Source organism: Moschus berezovskii, chromosome 20 (genome assembly GCF_049115385.1).
Source record: "Moschus berezovskii isolate FMDL1 chromosome 20, NW_MosBer_1.0, whole genome shotgun sequence".
Classification (NCBI taxonomy): domain Eukaryota; kingdom Metazoa; phylum Chordata; class Mammalia; order Artiodactyla; family Moschidae; genus Moschus; species Moschus berezovskii.
The window spans coordinates 68,895,960-68,914,861 of record NC_142479.1 but is presented as its reverse complement, the minus strand read 5'-3'; the positions used below and the strand labels follow the sequence as shown (position 1 = coordinate 68,914,861).

General features: G+C 53.9%; 1 protein-coding gene across 2 annotated transcripts in view; it reads right to left on the bottom strand.

Annotated features, from left to right (window-relative positions):
• The window catches only part of SDK2 (sidekick cell adhesion molecule 2), a 256,319-nt gene that overhangs the window by 127,788 nt on the left and 109,629 nt on the right, over positions 1-18,902 (bottom strand). For both annotated transcript variants that reach the window (XM_055408686.2, XM_055408687.2), the window contains exon 2: positions 5,318-5,477. In XM_055408686.2, the coding sequence (XP_055264661.2) occupies positions 5,318-5,477 (160 nt within the window). The remainder of the gene's footprint in view (positions 1-5,317; positions 5,478-18,902) is intronic.

Sequence of the window (18,902 nt, the reverse complement as noted above, 5' to 3'; positions counted from 1 at the left end):
CACACACAGACTCCACACATCCCTGGCTCATTCTGGGACAGATCCCACTGAGAATAAAGATCCTTGGAGACTGGATGTGCATGCTAACTCCTTCCTTTGAACACGGAATGGGAAACAGTTAAATTTACAACATTGCTTCCAGTTTTATTTTCTCTCCACTTGCTGAGTAAATTCAGCCATCTTTCTGCCTGAAAATTGGATATTATCATCCAATTCAAAACCCAGGGTTTGCAAGAGACGGGAAGACCTCAGCAGAAAGCAGTGGTCAGAGAACCGTGATGAGAAACTGACTGATCTTTTATATGACAGGGTTTTTAGTATGCATTTATTTCCAAGGGGAAATCAGAACCTTCAGTTGACCCAAAAAGCAAGAAAGTGCTAAAAATCCAATGGGGACAGGTCAAAAGGAATCAAGAGCCGGGTTGAAGAGGCTCCACCGGCCAACTCTGGGTTACTATGAATGTCCAAACGAATAATGATGGGAATGGATTAAAACACAGATGAAAAATTATCCATGAAAATAGTGTTACACTATTTTAAAGGGGGTGAGAAAGGAAAGATCTCTTTCATGAAATAATGCCAACTAGTACAAGAAAGCATGGAAAAGGTGCTAGTCACAACTATCTTGGTAGTAACTGATTCAGGTGAGACTCATCAGTGAATGTCAAACCACTGGCTGGGAGATTTCTGGGGAGGAGAATATTCACACAGTCTCAAGTTATCATCCAAAAGGGAAAAATTACATCGATACCCTGACAAGGGAGAAATCTGTGAATGTCATCTTGACCCGTTGAAAAAACCCACCGTCGCCGATAATGGGACAAACTGACATCAGGTACGTGTAAGTGTGAAGTGCTGAAGAGGATGTACATCTACAGAATATTCCTGCCAAAAAGATGGATGTAATTATGAGAATATAACCGGACAAATCCGCGCTGGAGGACATCTTGCAAAACTGGCTGAACTCTCAAAAATGTCAACGCTGTGAAAGATAGGAAAGAAAATCGAGGAACAGCTCCAGAGTCTACAGAGTCACGACAACTAAACCCAACGTGTGGTCCTTGATTAGATCCTGTGTTAAATAACAACAAAAAAATGTCTACAAAGGTATAATTGGGACCCAGGGAAAAATTCGAATACGGACTGTGTGTTAGACAGTAATATTGTATTAATATCAACGTGCAATTTCCTGAGTGTGAAAATTGTGTGGCAGTTCTGTAGGAAAATGCCGCCTTCTTAGGAAATTTTGCTTAGGGGTGAACTGACATAATCTGGGCAACTAATTTCTTTTTTAAAAAATTATTTATTTTTATTTATTTGGCTGTGCCAGGTCTTAGCTGTGCACGTGGGATCTAGGTCCCTGACCAGGGACTGACCAGGGCCCTCTGCACTGGGACCACAGAGCCTCAGGCACTAGGCTACCAGGGAAGTCCCAACTCATTCTTAAATAATTCATGAATGTGTATATGTGTACAGAGAAAGAGCAAGAGGGAGTGCAAATGATACAAAATATTAACAACCCGTGAATGGTAAAAAGGTATACAAGTGTTGATGGTATCATCAGTTTTTCCAATATTTGGAAATTTGCAAAATTGAAAAGAAGCAAGGAAGGAAAAAGCCCCTGCTGTGAGCCATGCCCTCCCCGGGGGCAGGGGCAGTGGTGACTGGTGGGGAGGGTCTGTCTGCCCATCACCCTTTTCCTTTCTTCTGCTCAGAGTTCTCATTTCACTTCCACCACTTGGCTCTAGGGGCTGGAGCTGCTGCACCACAGGGATTGGTCGGAGCAGATCCAGGCTGGACCAATCAGAATCCTCCCCTGGGTCTTTCTACATGGACCTCCTCCTACAGGGAAGTTCCTTCTACTCTGAGATCATGTGGCTGTAAGCCTGGGATTCTTGGACTTGTCCACGTCTCACTGCGTGAGAATAAAGCCTGAATCCAGAGGCGGGCACAGCTGAGCAGCCCTGAGCCCAGGGCTCTGACAGTATCTAGTTCTTGGTTCTATTAATAAGTCTGAGACTGCTGGAACTGCCAAGGCACCTGAAGCTCTTCCTTCATTCCGTGGTTTACTTGCATGGTCTTACGTAAATAATTAGAAGGCAAAGTATATGGAGATGTATTAGGGACAGAAACGAAGGGCAGAGAGAGGCAGAAATGAGGGTGTGTGTGTGTGTGTGTGTGTGTGTATGCATGTGTGTTTGAGAGATTTACTGAGAGCACACAGGTGTTCTATCTGGAAAGGCTTTCCCAAAGAGCTGGGACCCCGCAGGAAACAGCAAGAAGGTTCTGAAAGGGACTATATTCCAAGTGGAGGAGACAGGACAGTTTGGACAAAGGCAGAAAAGGCTGTCCTGAGCATAAAAAGCCTTCCTGGGGTGAGGAGGCAAGAGACTGAGCTCCCCGAATGGAAGTTCATTTCTGTCCCCCTGAATAACTTCCATCCGGCCAAGCTCTGAAATGCATCTTTGTTCTCTAGAATTTGTAGGGTCTGGTTAGCAGAAAGATGCTTAGGATATACATATACACGGAGGAGGCGATGGCAACAATCTTTCTTCAATAAGAGGCAGTGTGGGTGGTGGTAAAGAATTCAAGCCCTGTGGTCATCTGACTTATATCTGAAGCCCAACTCAGTAACTCGACCTTGCGTGGACTGTTTAATCTAAGCCTCAGTTTGCTCATCTGTAGAATGGGGGAGAAACAACGGAACCTACCCATAGGACTGGGGACAGGATTAAAGGAGATGCTCTCAGGGAGCCTATCATAACATCAACCATGAAATAAATTCTTTTTTGGTTACCAATGATTATTATCATCATTACTATCATCAACAACACCTGTACCCTGACAACGATCCAGATGCTTCCAGGGTCAGGGGGCTGAAAGCTCATTCCATCATGGGCGAATCTGAGCCTGAAGAGCCAGGATGTGCCCTGTGTGACACCCACCCCCACGTCCTCGCAGTTTCAGGCACCAGAAGAACCAGATAAGGAGTCAACTTTCCTCCTCCTGGGTCCTGGCTCCAGCTCCCTGCCAGTGGAAATCCAGGGCAAGGACACCACTTGAGTGTGGTATGCCATCGGCATGCTCTGGGGGTGCCCACTTAAGCACGCCCACCATCCAAGAGGCTCCAGGGGCTCTTCACGGAAACTGTTAAAACTGCCCAGGGTGCCACAGAGCTTTTAGGAATGGTTCTGGGACCCCGACTGAAAACCATCACAGGGGCCGCTCAGGGAGGCCCCTCTGGTCTCCTTGTGGCTCCCTGGAGAACCACAGTTCAAAGTGGCCAGCCCTGGAGGGCCTCCTTCACCCAGGTCCAGGTCTCTCACCGCCCACAGAGGGAGGGTGGTCCTCCCGCCCTGGCCCCTCCTGCTCTCTCATTAGCCAAAGTGGTCACTCCCACTTTGGGCAGTGCTCCTGGGCACCAACGTCTACTTACGGGACAGTTTCTCCTGTGCAGGCAACAGCCTTCTGCCTCTATGACCTTCCCTGAAGTCCAGAGTTGCTAATCAGGGAAGGGAGGGGATGCAGAGACAAGGGAGGAGTGGCCAAGAAGCAATAGTGGATGCTTGGGGTGGGGTCCTGGTTCCACCTCAAGGGAGGCACAGAACAATATCTTTGAACTCTTTACAGAACTAAAGCGGTAGTGTTGGCCTCCCTTGTGGCTTAGATGGTGAAGAACCTGCCTGCGATGCAGGAGGCCCAGGTTTGATCCCTCGATCAGGAAGATCCCCTGGAGAAGGGAATGAAAACCCACTCCAGTATTCTTGCCTGGAGAATTCCATGGACAGAGGAGCCTGGAGGGCTACAGTCCATGGGGTCGGACCGTCCAAATAGTCGGACTCGACTGAATGACAAACACACACAAAGTCAGGCAAGAATACTGGAGTGGGTTGCTATATCCTTCTCCAGGGGATCTTTCCAGCCCAGGGATCAAACCTGGGTCTCCTGCATTACAGGTGGATTCTTTACCACTGAGCTACCTGGAAAGTCCCCTTACAGAAGTAAAAGCCCCAATAAAAGGAAGGCGAAGTATTTAATGAGGCATTCTTCATTTCAGAGGGAAGGTCACAGTTTGATAACCTCAAGAACCACAGAAACTCATCAGGAGACCACCTAAAGCCAGATTAAAGGAGTGCACACCCTAATCTGATCAGCAACCCCAGGCTTGAACCACTGCTATAGAACTCCCCAAATCCTCCTGGGTTGGGACACAGTTTTTGAAGGCTCGAGCCTGCTGTGTCCCCGTTTGCTTGGCAAAGCAATAAGGCTATTCTTTCCTACTTCACTCAAAACTCTGTCTCTGAGATTCAAACCGGCACCTGTGTACAGAGGCCAAGTTTTCGGCATCACCACCAAGCCCATCCAGACCAGTGTTGCGGTAGAGGGAACCTGGGCACCAGGCTCACCCCAAACGCTGGCTTCCTGGCTTCATGAAGAAAAGGATGGTTTCCTGGGAAGGACAGATCCTCAAGCAATTAAATCCCCTCCTCTCATTTGCATTCCTGTCCCTGATCTGTATCAACATCCCCAGGGCAAGACAATCTTGTTTCCCCAACACATCAGGCCTAGGGATTAACTACCAGGCACAGGGTTGGGAGCCAATCAAACAGGGCGGGATGGGGGAGAGCCGGAGAGAGGCTGGAGGTCGTCTGCCTTCGGGGCAGCTGCCTGCACTCACTCTTCCACCTGCCCTCACTGAGACCATTTCTCTCTCTCTGCTTCCCCCTTCTCCCACTGGGCAGTGTCCTGGGGAAGCGGGCCAGGCCAGCCCACAGCACCGTGCAGGAAGCAGAGAGAAGTCCAAACGCCCATGGGGTCCCACTTCCGTGTTCCCCCTGAATTTCCCTCCCGAATAGAATCTGTCCATCACGTATGGATCCTGGGGAGTCACACGCCACTGCCCTCTGTTGGACCCAGGCCCCTCCAACAGCTCCCCTGAGACAGCAGCATCTTCTCAGTAGGGAGGGGGTGGGGATCTGGTCACAGCTCTGCTGGCATTGAGCTCCTCTGCCCTAATCATCACTCCTGCCCTGTCCAAGGCTGCCTGGACCACCCTATCGGGGCGGTGCCCCCAGCGCACCCTCCAGTCATCCTCTGCTGGCTTGGCCGGCAGGGTCTTCTCACCCCAGGGCAAGGCTGCCTTGACTCCCCCCGACCCCCCCGCAACCTCCTGCAACTTCCGCTATCCCGGCCTCCCTAGAGCCCTGGCCCAGAGCGTCCCTGAACTGCCACCCCAGCCCGCTCCCCCCTCAGGTACCCCTGCAGGACACGGCAGGACCCTGGCAGCCGGGGGGGGAGAAAGGGGCGGCGTGCTTGCCTGTACTCCAGGGAGAACCTGGTCAGCTCCTGTTGGTTGTGCAGCCACTTGAACTCCAGCGGCCAGCTGCCCTCGGCCATGCACGTGAGCACAAGGCGGTTCCCCTCCAGGTGCAGCTGCGTCCGCACCGGCTCCGTCTTGAAATAGGGGGCCACGTCATCTGCGGGGAACAGAGACACCGGGGCACCCGTTACCACTGCCCACCTGCCTGCAGTCGCTCACCTGGAGCCGGTCTCCGGGAGGCAGGCGGGGCAGGTGCAGCGGGTAACGGGCGAAGGTCCTGTGCCCGGGAAGGGCTGGAGCTCAGGTCAGTGTGCCTTCAGGGCTCGTACGCAGAGCGAGTTCCCCCCGCCTGCCTCCTCCCAGAACCCCCTGGGCCCACTACCTTGGCTGCCACCCCGATGCTCCAGGACTCGTGGTCTCTCCCCCCTTGGGATTCCCATCCATCCAACACCCTTTGCTTCTGGTTTCTCCTTCCAGAGAAGGAAGGGTGGGGGCAGCACTTCTGTGCTTTAGCCAAAGGGAAAATAAACGTCACATGGAAAAGGGGGGAAAGGGCGCATGGATAAACCGGAGACGAGCTGACACACACTACTAGTAAGGACCTACTGCACAGCACAGGGAACGCTGCTCAGCACTCTGCAATGACTTACATGGGAACAGAATCTCAGAAAGGGTGGATACATGTGTGCGTGTAACTGATTCACTTTGCTGTAAGGCAGAAGCTAACACAACATTGTAAATCAACTGTACTCCAATACAAATTAATTCTAAAAAGTAAAAAAAAAAAAAAAATCTCAAGGGAAACAGGGATAGGACACCTGGGTTGGCAAGAGTGGCACGTGATGGGGGCGGCCTGAGTCCTGCTTCCCAAGGCTGCAGGAAACCCTTCCTGGCACCAAGGGCGGGGCCCCTCTAGTGTGTCCCCCTCCAACGCCAGGCTGCTTGATCTTCCACCCGAGGTTCTGGGCCAGCCTGCCTCGACCTCCTCACTCATACACCAGGTTGGCTGTGGGGCCAGAAGAAATGCCACTGTCTGAGCTGCGGGCGTGGGGTACAGCCTTTGCTCTAATCTCTTCCTTAACCCTTTGACCCGACTCAGCCCAGCCAAGCACGAGCCCCCAGCAGCTCCCCTCGACACAGACAATGAACGCGGGACCCCAGACTTCAGGGGTCCACTGAGACCAAAAGGTCTGGGTGGAAACAGGCTTTCTGTCTTCCGCCCAGTTGGAAAAGGGGCAGAAGTGAAGTAGACGAAGGGGTTGACAAAAGAACTGGGAGACGCAGCAAGCGGGAGAGGGCCTCCGCGCCCATCCTTGAGCAGACCTGTGGTTTAGGGGAGGGGCCCACAGTGGAAATTGCACAGGCACTAAAGCACTTCTAGGTTCTGGGTTGTTCCAGGGGCTTTAACATCCTATCACCGGATCACCAACCACAACCAGGCAGGATCAAAATCCACCTTTCAGAGAGGGGTTAGAAACCTGCCCGGGGTCACACAGCTGGAAGGCGAGCAGCCAGCCCTGCAGGCTGAGCACTTAACCCTGCACTTGACCATGATGGTGAAACGTGGCTGGGGAGGAAGGTGGGTGTAAGGCACCCACACGCGGACTCAGCGCCTTTGCGTCTGATAGATGGAGGAAGCGAGCTCCAGGAAGCACTGTTCACCAGCTCATTCAGGGAGCACGCTCTGTACGGGGGCTCTGATCACCTGCTCTCAGGGGTACGGCCAGGGGACCCTGCAGCCCTGAGCTACAACCAGAGCGAGTCAGATCCAGGCCTGAAAGTAAAAAGTGAAAGAGAAGTCGCTCAGGCGTGTCCGACTCTTTGCCACCTCATGGACCGTAGCCCACCAGTCTCCTCCATCCATGGGATTTTCCAGACAAGAACACTGGAGTAGGTAGCTATTTCCTTCTCCAGGGGATCTTCCCGACCCAGGGATTGAACCTGGGTCTCCTGCACTGCAGGCAGATGCTTTACCCTCTGAGCTTGCCAGACCCAAATCCAAGCACTTTCCACCCAACTCCCTGCCCAAGGGATAGGCAGTGCTCAAAGCCAGAAAGCTGCTGGCAAATCAGGCACTGGGCCTCGGACCTCCAAGCCTTGTGGGAGAGGGGTCCTGGCATCACGTCCTGTGTGTGCTCAGCTGCCTGGCTGTGGACACGCATTCCTCTCGCTGAGTCTCAGTTTCTCCATCAGGAGACGCAGGAACAGAAACAGACGCCACGATATCTTAAGAGTTAAACGAGACAGTGTCGGTCGCTCAGTCGTGTCCAGCTCCTCGCGACCCTGTGGACTGTAGCCCACCAGGCTCCTCTGTCCATGGGATTCTCCAGGCAAGAATACTGGAGTGGGTTGCCAAGCCCTTCTCCAGGGGATCTTCCCGACCCAGGGACTGAACACTGATTGCATTGCAGGCAGATTCTTTGCCGCCTGAGCCACCAGGGAAGCCCATTGTTAAATGAGATAACAATTGTGAAAATGCTAGGTCTGTGCCTGGCCCAGAGTAAATGTTCTGCAAACGTTCATTTCTTTTCCAATATCAGAGAATTGGTGTTCCTGCCAGGGAAGGGAGTTCCATCACCCTCGGCACTGGCTGACGCCCCAGACAGACCTTGGTCTGAGAGTTAACGGTCCACTAGGAGCCCAGACGGTGAAAAAACATAAGACAGTGTTCTTCAGGCCTCAGATATGGGACAAGCCAAAGAAGAGAAAGGGGCACTTGTCTGGGGTCAGGGAGGCAGTGACTCAAGGGTGGAAGGGAGTGAACCCAGCTGCGGCGGCCTGGCAGGCTGGGTGGGGGTGTGTGCAGGGGCCCTCCTGCATCCCAGGTGGAACTTTGGAGGATCAGTGGGGCTTGGAGGCCTGGATCTCCGCGCTATCCTCTCACCTCAGATTTAACCAGGGTTGGGCATCCTTGGGTTTCAGATCAGGTTCCGCATCTGTGACAAAGCTTCACTCTGAGCTTATGCACAGACAGACAACTCAGGACAAGCCGTATGTCGGCTTGGGGCCCAGGCCCACCAGCTGGCTGCAGAGATTCCCACCGCAACCCCAAGGTCTCTCCATCTTCACTAGAGCCTGTGGGGAGTCTTCCTGGAACCCCAACCCTGCTACAGACCCTCACTGTGGGGACCACTGGAGGGCAGGCCGGGGGATGGACCGACAGGGGCCGGAGAGCAGGTGCAGACGGGCAAAGGGCGCACCCTGGACCACTCTGCCCCGGGCACCTCTCTGTGGGACCGCCGATGTTCCCATCTCGGAGCTGGCGCTGCTCACTCGCACGTCTGCCCATCACTCTTAAAAACTGTCATGTGAGCACACTGCCTTAAAGACGACAAGCGGCGCCTCTCCTAGAGTGTGTCCTGAGGGCGTGGCTGCCACCCCCTGGTCCCCCGTTTCTGGGGTCCTCGCGCATCTCTGGAGCTGGTGAAAGGCGGAGAGGCAGGCAGGCACTCATTTGCCAAGAAAAATGATTCCCCACCCTCGGAGGCAGCCGGCTCCTCTCAGTTTAACAAATGGGCACATTCGCACTTCAAAGGCGCATTCATATTCTCCAGCAGCTTTCAAGAGCCCTTTGAATCGCGTTCTTAAAAACCCTCTGTTAGCTCCTGTCAGCCCTCGTTTGTTTCAAAACAATAACGCTCCCAGCCCCCAAAGATCAAATCCCCTGGAGGTGGGCTGACTCAGAGACAGAGGAGTCCGGGGTGGGGGTGGGGTGGGGGGGCGGCGAGTGTGCTTGCACACGCACATGGGCACACGTGCCCGGCACCCACAGCCCGGCCTCCGCCACCTGGCTCACGGGTCATGTGCCCCCCACGTCCGCAGTTGCCAATTCATTCCTCAGGCTCTCCTAGGGGCACCAGTCTGGAGCCAGATGGCTTCTGCTTGGATGGGCTGATTCCAGAGGCTGCTGGAGATAATGACTTGAGGGAAGAGCGGAGGTGGGACGTTAGCCTTTCCTGAGAGCCTGCTGGGCACCCATATCAGAGCAGCTTCCCTCATTCCAAGAGACCCTAACAAGGCTGCCTGGTGGAGGCCAAGTCTCCCTGCCCCAAGACCCTGAGATGCGGCCACACCTCCTTTTCCCGAAGATGAAAGGCCCCTCATGTCGGGACTCATGTCGGGATACAGGGATTTGGAAGGGAGGCCCAGGCAGAACTGAGAGCAGGCGTGGTAGTGAGTCCTGCCAGCCTGTTTTCCTAGATGGGCCGGCCCTGCCCCAAAGCAAGGGTCTGGGAGTGTGTGAGCTGTAGCAGGAAAGACTGATGGGAGAAGGATGCTGGTGGGAACAGCGTGTGTGTGTGTGTGTGTGTGCGTGTGTCTTTGAGCATGCGTCTGTATGCATCTTTGTATGTATGTAAGTATGTATCCACACGTATGTATCTGTGTGTTCACGCACGTGTCTGGATGACTCTGGATGTGGATCTGTGTGTCTGAGAGTGTGTGTGTGTGTGTGTGAGTGTGCACGCTTATGTGCAGGAACAGATTTCTGCATCATGACTGCACAGGTGGGTAACACAGATCATTGACCTTGAGCAAATGACTTTGACTTTCTGCACTTCAGTGTCCTTAGCTGTAAACTGGGGATATGTCTGTTGTGAGGCTTTAATTAAAAAACATAAAGTGCTCAGGAAAGTGGTGTGTACTATGGGAGAGGCAGTTATTACTGCTCTTGATCATATAGGCAGGGGGCAGATCCCCTGGGGGGAAGAGCTCATACACCCCTGGCAGGGGCCAGCAGCCTCTCAACCTTAGTTCTGGGATTGCGCAGTACATAACTTGGACTACTGTACATGACAGCCCTGCTAGCCACATTCTCAGTGGGGAAGGGATGATGGAGAATGGAGAAGGGTTGACAGAAGCAACGTTCCACAGATGTCATTCTCGTCAACTTTCCTCACTTTGAAAACTCACACATGGAAGATTTCTTAAGCTAGACCAAATGACTCAAAAATTCACACTTAAGAAAACCACAAAAGAACAGACAAGAACATTCTGAAAAGAACGGCAAGCAGAAGAGATTAGCACACATATCAAACTATATCGTAAAGCTGCAATCATTAAAGCAGTGAGTTCTTTTTCAAATGGGCCTATGAAGTAATGAACCAGAGAGTCTAGAAATAGACCCCAGTATATATGGGATATTTAAGAGAGCATTAAAGTAGAATTTCAGGTCAGTGGGGAATAGATCAATTATTCAACAAATGGCCTTGGAGCAACCAGGATGCCATTTGAGGGAAAAAAATCAAGCTGAATCTATTCCTCACACTTTACTGCAAAATAAATGCTAGATGGATCAATGTTTTAAACAAACAAAAAAAAGAAATTCTAAAAGAATAGAAAAAATCACAGGGGCTTAAAAATACACAATCTCAGCAAAGCAAAGAATTTGCCAAGTACTTTCTAAGTACTACACAAACTCCAGAAAGTCATAAAAACAGATTGATACCTTCAACTATATAAAAATCTTGCATGGAAAAAAAAATACCCATAAACAAAAAGCAACAAATGACAAACTGGGGGAAAATATTTGCAACTTCTATCATGGACAAAGAGCTCATTTTCCTGATATAAAAAATATTCTCATAAATCAATAAGAAAAAGATGAACAAACCAACAGAAAAATGGGCAAAGGATATGAACCGTTCACAGAGAAGAATTATAAATAACTTGGAAACACAGACAAAGATGCTGAACTTTGCGATAAGAGAAAGGCAAGGCAAACTCAATAATATACTTTTTTTTTTCTATCACTTTGGCCAAGATTTGAAAACACGATAAAACCCTGGGGCTGGCCAGCCTGCGGAGATCCAGGCCTCACGCACACAGCTTGGCAATTCCATCAAAACTAAAAATGCACCCCTCTATCCACCAACTCTTTAAGGAATTTCTCCTTCACACACACACAGACACACGTGCATGGAGAAAGTGACAGCATTGCAAGGGAACACTGTGCTTTGTAACAGCGAAAGCTTGGAAATGACCTGAATGTCTGTCAAGAGGGCGCTGGCTAAAGAAATGATTGCACCTCCAAACAGCAGAATTCTGTGCACCGAAAGACTCTGGAACAAATCCTGAGACCTACTGACAAGTGAAAAGAGTAAGGTGTAGAATGGGGTGTGTAATCGACTACCACTTGGCCACACTTTTTTCTTCAAGGATAAAAACAGATTTGCTTGTACAGACACAGGCTTCTTCTACAGGGTCACATAAGACACTGGACCCAGTGACACTTTAGGGAGGAGAACTGGGGGGCTGGGGCTGGGAGGGACGGGCCCACACTTTTTTATTCTCTGCCTTTTTGTAACTTTTAGAAGTGTTTTATCGTGTTGCTGTTTAGTCGCTAAGTCATGTCCAACTGTGTGCGACCCCACGGACTGTAGCCCGCCAAGCTTCTCTGTCCGTGGGATTTCCCAGGCAAGAATACTGGGGTGGGTTGCCATTTCCTCCTCCAAGGGATCTTCCTGACCCAGGGATGGAACCTGCGTCTCTTTCTTGAGAGCGTGCTTGGAGATTCTAACAGAGAGCACAGCTGCTCGTATACTTGACCAAAGACGGGCCCTCCTCCGTCAGGGGTGGCTGTCCTCTTAGACCGAGCGTGCGGCTTCGGGAGGGACGCACGTGGGGCGGTGAGGGAGGAAGGGGACACGGGCCTAGCCAGCCAGGTCAGCAAGTCACCCTGGTGATCAATGGGGTGACGGATGTTGCAACCAGGTCGCCCTCACATCCCCGAGTCTCTCTCCTGGCAGGCAGGTTCTTTACCACTGAGCTACTAGGGAAGCCCCACTGTGCCCTATAGGTATGGATTATTTATTTATAATCAGCTGGTAAAGATTCCGCCCGCAATGCAGGAGACCTGGGTTTGATCCCTGGGTTGGGAAGATCCCCTGGAAGAGGGAAGGGCTATCCACTCCAGTATTCTGGCCTGGAGAATTCCACGGATTGTATAGCCCACGGGGTCGCAAAGAGTGGGACACGACTGAGGGACTTTCACTTTTCATTTATCTATAATCAGATGTAAGCACACAGGTGCAAACGTGTTTGTGAGTGGACAGGGTGTGCGGTCACGGGCAGCCCTGCTGGTCATGCAGGAGAGGACAGGTCTTCTGTGTACCCGGGCTCAGGGGTGTGGAACGGCTCGGGGCGGGGGCAGTCCCTGATCACCAGAGCCTAAGCTCCTTCTCAAGGAAGAGCCACCAACTCTTCCACCAACTGAGGCGATCAAGCGGCCTCAGTCCTGGGCTTCTGTCTAGTTCCCCAGAACAGGGGCCCCTGGCTTCCTGTTCCTCCAAGTTCCTACTAAACACCCCCATTGTCATTCTTCTACTGCAAGCTCCAGGCGAAATGGTCCCACACAGATGCTTACTGCAACTTTAACCTCTCCCCTCCCTTCAGCCCCTAGCACAATAATGCTGTATTTCTCCGGAGCCTACTCCCATGTCTCCTGGGATCTGACCTCCCAGCCAGCTCAGCCCTGGGAACCCCACCTCGCCTGGAGGCAGACCCCCACCGGCTGGGAGTGCCAGCCAGGGTGAAGACCTCCACCCTCCACCAATGCTCTAACTGGCCAAAAGATGTCTGTGTGCCCTCCAGAGCCCGCTTCATGGGGTACCACGCCTGGGCCACACCCTCCCCAGCTCTGAAAGACCCCACAGCCCCTGCTACTCAGCCATCTCGACTTCTCTGGAAAGCTTGGGGACAGGGTGGAGGCTGGGATTCCTGAAAACTTCTTGCCTCACCACCCCCTAGCCTCTGCACTAAGCTAGATTGACCTCAGTGGTCCTGGATTGACCTTCGTGGCCTCCTAACTGGTCCCCTCCCCGGATCTGGCTGGACCCTAGGTCAGAGGAGGTAGAGGCCCGGGCAAGCCCCTCTCCACACACCCTTCCTCTCCCCACACTTCTGTTCCTGCTGCCTTGATTTCACACGATCTCTCGAACTCCCCACACGTGAAGAGCTTTATGTCCATCGTTTCAGTTGAGAGTCACAGGGACTTCTCAAGGCCGGTGCTATCTTTGTTCCCAATTTACAGATGAAACTCAGGAACATTCAGTCCCACGACCTAGCTGTCCCACTCTTCACACCCCGACCTGTGGCCTCACAGGGGATAAGTGAGGGATGATGGCCTCTCTCAGGGATCAGAAGTCACAAGCAGGGGCTACGCCGGCTGTGTGGCAGAGGTGATACTACTCCAGCTTTCAATGTCATGGCTCAGGCCTAGACTGGGGGTGAGGGTGAGCCAGGCGGGCTGGCCAGGCTTGGGTCCAGAGGATGCTGGAAGGATAATGGGCACGATCGCCCAGGGAAGAGCAGTCCACCTCGGGGTGAGCGTTATGGAGGACTTGGCTAGGGTGGTGCAGGCAGGGAAGCCTGCGGATAAGACTTCAAAGGGTCCAGAAGATGAACAGATTTGGGTGGGAGGGGTCAAGTAAAATGAGGCAGGGGCTGGAGCCCCGGGGGCTTCTTGGGAAGGATGGGCAGATGGGGCCCCCATCTCACAGCTCTGCTCGCCACCCAGGCCCCCAGGCTCACCCTTTCCCAAGGGACTGGCTTGAAGGTCCCAGTGGGAGACAAGAAACTGGGTCTAAATGCCCATTGCTTCGCCAAGTAAAGTGTGACCTTGTGCACAGTAACCTCCCCAGCCTTACTGGTCTGTTCGCTCAAGAGATGGCAACCTCTGCCCCAGAGGCTCCTGGGAGGACTAAGTGAGCCAATGTATGTCAAGTTCAGAGCACAGTGCTTGACCCCTACGGATGCTCTTTCTTGCTCTTCAGGCCCCTGGAGGCGATCATAGAGGAGGAGATGGGGGGAAATGGGGTCCCGGGGTAATACCACCATCCCACCTATTTTCCCCTGACTTGGTCACACCCACTTACGGAGCCCATTGTCTCCTGAATGTCCCAAGTCTGAGTTTTCAGAATTCAGCTCCCTGGAGGCCCCTTCAAGCTGGTTCGAGAGCCAAGTCTGGCTTCAGGATAGTTTGTTAGGCCCTGAGCAAAGGTTTGGGACTGGCGTAGGAGCAGCTGGAGCTTCTGCACCATGCCTACGATGCCTTTTCCTCCGAAACCCAGGTCAGGGAGGTGCTGAGCCTGGGAGCTGCCTGGGCGGGGGCTCAGGAGCAGGGTGTGGGCCCCTGAAGAGCGCCATGCAGAAGCCTGTTTGAGCCCGCCCCCCTAAGAAATGTTCGGGGTTCACACACAGCAGGCAGACGCCAGCAGGCAGACAGGGGACGCCAGGCTCCCCAGCTGTTCTTTTTGCACCCCGTGCCTGACACGCCTGCCTGCTCCTGCCCCCCCAGCCAGGGCCTGCCAGCCCCCCAGCCCCCTAGTCCCTCCCCTCCGGCTCCCCTTCCCCTCCCTGCTTCATCCACAAATGAGATGCTAATTTATGCCCCTTTCCTGTATCCTAGCAGATGCCTGGCCCAGCTCGGGCCTGGTGCTGCCTGCATGCCAAGTGCTTCATTAGCCAGGAAAGAAGGCCCTCGCCCTCCTTAATCTAATCCTCACCGGTGACCTTCAGGAAACCGGGTACCTCCTGACGTCCGGGGCCTGGGAGGGCGAGGCAGTCAATTACGCCTCGGCCTCCACAGCTGCAGCCGAATGGATTTCTCGCTTAGAAAAGCGTGTTCAAAAAGCATCTAATGGAACGGATCATCAATTTGTTTGAATACACATCTAATCTGATTTGGGGGGTGGGCAGCCACCAGGGCAGCCAGGGCAACCGAGCCCTGACACGGCCCTGGGGAGTGGCGAGCGGGCCGGAGGGGCCCAGCCTGGGGAAAATGGTGGCTGGGGGTGTGTGTGTGTCCCAAGCACCACGCCTCTATCCCCCCAGCCGGCCGGCCCACTGTACATCAGCCAGAGAGTCTCCCTCCCGCCTGCTCCCTCTTCAGGGCTCAAAGTGCCGTCCTCCGTAACTTTCTTCCTGATGTCCAACTCCAGGGCCCCCAGACTTCTGGGGTTACGTCCGTTACAGCAGGTAGGACACGCAGGAGCCGCACGTGTGGTGACGCCCAGGCCCGTGTGTCATCCATGGGAAGATTGAGGATGGATCCCTTTGCCTCCCCGGCCCCAGAGCTGGGCGGTGAGTCTGACCTTCAGGAGGCCCCAGAGCCATGAAACAAAAATAACAGACAAGCGAACTTGCAATTGAACTTGGCCAGGCCGCCTCCCTCTTGAGAGCTTATATTCTCCTATGTTCTCCCCACTCTGCAAGTTCTGGATGGTGGGTTACAAGCCGGGGCCCTAGCATGGGGTTACTTGGACCTGAGTCCTGGCTCAGCGTGCTGTTCAGTCACTCAGTCATGTTGGTCTCTTTGTGACCCCATGGACTGAAGCCCACTAGGCTCCTCTGTCCATGGAATTCTCCAGGCAAGAATACTGGAGCAGGTTGCCATTTCCTCCTCCAGGGGATCTTCCCAACCCAGGGATCAAACACACGTCTCCTGCATTGGCAGGTGGGTTCTTTACCACTGAGCCACTTCGGAAGCCCCCTGGCTTGACTGCTCTCCAGCTACGGGACCCTGGATGTCTCTCTGTAACCCCTCCGCATCTCAGAGTCTACAATGGAAAAAGCAGTGGTAGGCTGCAGTCCATGGGGTGGCTGAGAGTCGGACACGACTGAGTGACTTCACTTTCACTTTTCACTTTCATGCATTGGAGAAGGAAATGGCAACCCACTCCAGTGTTCTTGCCTGGGGAATCCCAGGGACGGGGGAGCCTGGTGGGCTGCCGTCTATGGGGTCGCACAGAGTTGGACACAACTGAAGCGACTTAGCAGCAGCAGCAGCAGCAGCAGTGCCTACCCCATAGCCTATGGAGATGGGTAAGCGGTTCGGCCAGCACCTGCATGAAAAGCCCACACAAGGGGAGCTCCTGTTATGCCTAATATTACTCAGTGTAACCTCTGAAAACCCATCTCACAGTCGGGGGGCCTCCCGTGGAACCACACAGGTAAATAATACTAGAGCATTCCCAGCCTTGCATGGAAAAAAGATGGTTCTCATTTCCGATGGGTTTATTCCACAATTAACAGAGGGGAAGGGAGCCCTGCCATACATTTCAGCTGCAGGGTTCAAAGATTAAACTTATACCATTGATTAGAATGCTTTTATCTAACGGTGCTATTATCATTTCAGTGTATTCAGATTCATTACAGCTATAAAAACGGTGAGAATAAAATTCTCCCTAACTCCTGGAATCCCTCCCAAGAAGCTCCGTGATGCCACGTGGAGGACGCTTGTCTTCCCCTTGGTGACCCTGAGGTGACTCACTTGCAGCAATTCTCCTGCTTCACAGCTGGAACTTAAGATAACCCCCCACCCCCGCCAGGGTGGGGATGAGGGGCTTGCCAAAACTCAGGTTTAGCGGTCAGCTGCCTGGCCAGCCCCAAAGACACTTGTCCCACCTGGCATCGGTCACCCCTCCACCTGCTTCTCTTTAAGATCCCCTAGCAGGTGAGCTCGCTCCATGACGTGGGTACCACTCTTACCTGCTCCCCTACGCTCTGGTGATAGAGAAACGCCCACCTCCCACAAGCCTGGGGAAGCCGAGAACAAGGGCTGGGTGGCTTGGAGATGCTTCCGGGAGCCCACAGCCAGTGGAAGCCACGTCTGCCGTGGCCAGCGACGCCTCCCCCAGATGCAGGGTGCAGAAGGGCTGTGCTGGGAGCAGTGGACAGCGGTCCTAAGCTTCGCGTGGCACACCTCCCCCTTTCTGCCTACTTCCTGCCCTTGAGAAAGGCCATGACCTCAGGGAAGATGGAGCACTGGGCCTGCGGAAGGGACGACAGGGAGGGAGGGAAGCTGGTGGGAAATCTGACTTAGCATCAGCACCGACTTCCTAACACGCAGTGGAGAGGGCTGGGCCGGGCAGCTGGCCTCCCTGATCCCAGATGGGCGCTTCCTTCGGTGCTTTCTCCCTGCCTCGCCTTCCCTGGAATCAAGCTGGGGCTGGAGGCAGCTCAGCCTTGGGAAAGGGACAGAGAAGAGGACGTGTTTGTGGCAAGCCTAACGCACGCCGAGCTCTCTATTTTCTCATTTAACCCTCACGGCCACCTTGGGGGTGGGGGCGGGTTGGGGGTCTTACGCTTCCTGCCCCTTTTATGACTCTCATCAGAGGAGACAGGTGACCCAGGCGTCAGATCCGGGTTTCGAACCCACAGCCGCTTGCCCTCCTGCGAGGCCTCCGAGGTCAGCACTGCGCCCGGATCCCAGGGAAGGAGTCTGCGGCAGGGCCCGGGAGGGGGAGGGAAAAGCAAAGCCGAGCCTGTCTCCGCGCAGAGGCTGCGAGATGGAGCCGCCGCCAGGAAGAGCACACATTCATCAGGCTGCTGACCCCGGCGCACCGGCGCTTTGTGGCGTGTAACAAAGACTGCGGAGCAGAAAATTGGAGTTCAATTTGCCGTCCGTCCCGTGCAGCGTGCAGCCCATTCCAGCCCCTGGCAGGCACCTCCGCGCTTCATCATAAATAATAACACCACGCGGCTCGATGGCCCTTTCAGCAGTTACAGGCCCCGAGCAATTTACAAGCTGGATGATACACGGGGCCGGTAGGCGCCTGCCCGCCGCGCACGTGGCCCCTCCCCAGTCACCTGCATGGGCACACGTGCCAGCATCCTGCCTGCCGCCACCGCCTGGGGGTCGTGCCCAGTCAGAGGGAAACAGACCCTGGGCAGCCCTGAGCACTTCCCTGGCCTCCTTCTAAGGCCCTGGTAGGAAGCACCCTCTCCACCACCAGCCTGGCAAGGACCGAGTCCTCGCTGCCCCTGCTGGACCAAGAGTAGGTGCCATCCGTCTGACTCTTTCCTTCTCTTTCAGAAAGAGACTCTGAATCCCAGGTGGCACCAGTGGTAAAGAAACCACCTGCCAATGCGGGAGACATAAGAGATGTGTGTTCGATCCCTGGGTCAGGAAGATCCCCTGGAGGTGGGCAGGGCAACCCACTCCAGTATTCTTGCCTGGAGAATCCCATGAACAGGGGAGCCTGGAGGGCTACGACAAAGAGTCGGACACGATGGAAGTGACTTAGCATGCACACACTGGATCTCTGATCCAGCCTGCCTTTGCTATTACACAAAATTTCTCTCCTCTAGACCTCACGGGGGAAGGTGGGGGTACAGGAGTCACTGGGACACACCCTTTCAACCTCCCACTTAACAGAAGAGACACCCAGGGGCCCCACATCAGTTGCCTCATGGAGACCAAACCTGGAGCTCGGGCATCTGGTCATCGCCCGGGAGAGCCAGGCAGAGGAAGCCCCACCCAGGGGCTCGGGTGTCCAGCCAGCTTCCTCTGAGCAGGCCCAGGGTCTTTCCAGCAGGCAGAGGCTTTGGGTGGAGAGTGCCAGGGGCTCCAGTCCCTTTCTCCATCTTCCCGTTGGAGTGGAGCCAATTTCACACGCTGCATGGTTCCATGGGTATGAACACCCCAGAAGAGGTGAATGCAGAGACAGCACAGAAGCTGGTAGCTGCCAGGTGGTCGGGAGAAAGGGGGTGGGGAGTGATTGCTTAATGGGTACGGGGTGGGTGTCTTTGCTGGGGGATCGAAGTGTTTCAGAATCAAGTAGAGACGGTAGGTGTCCCACAT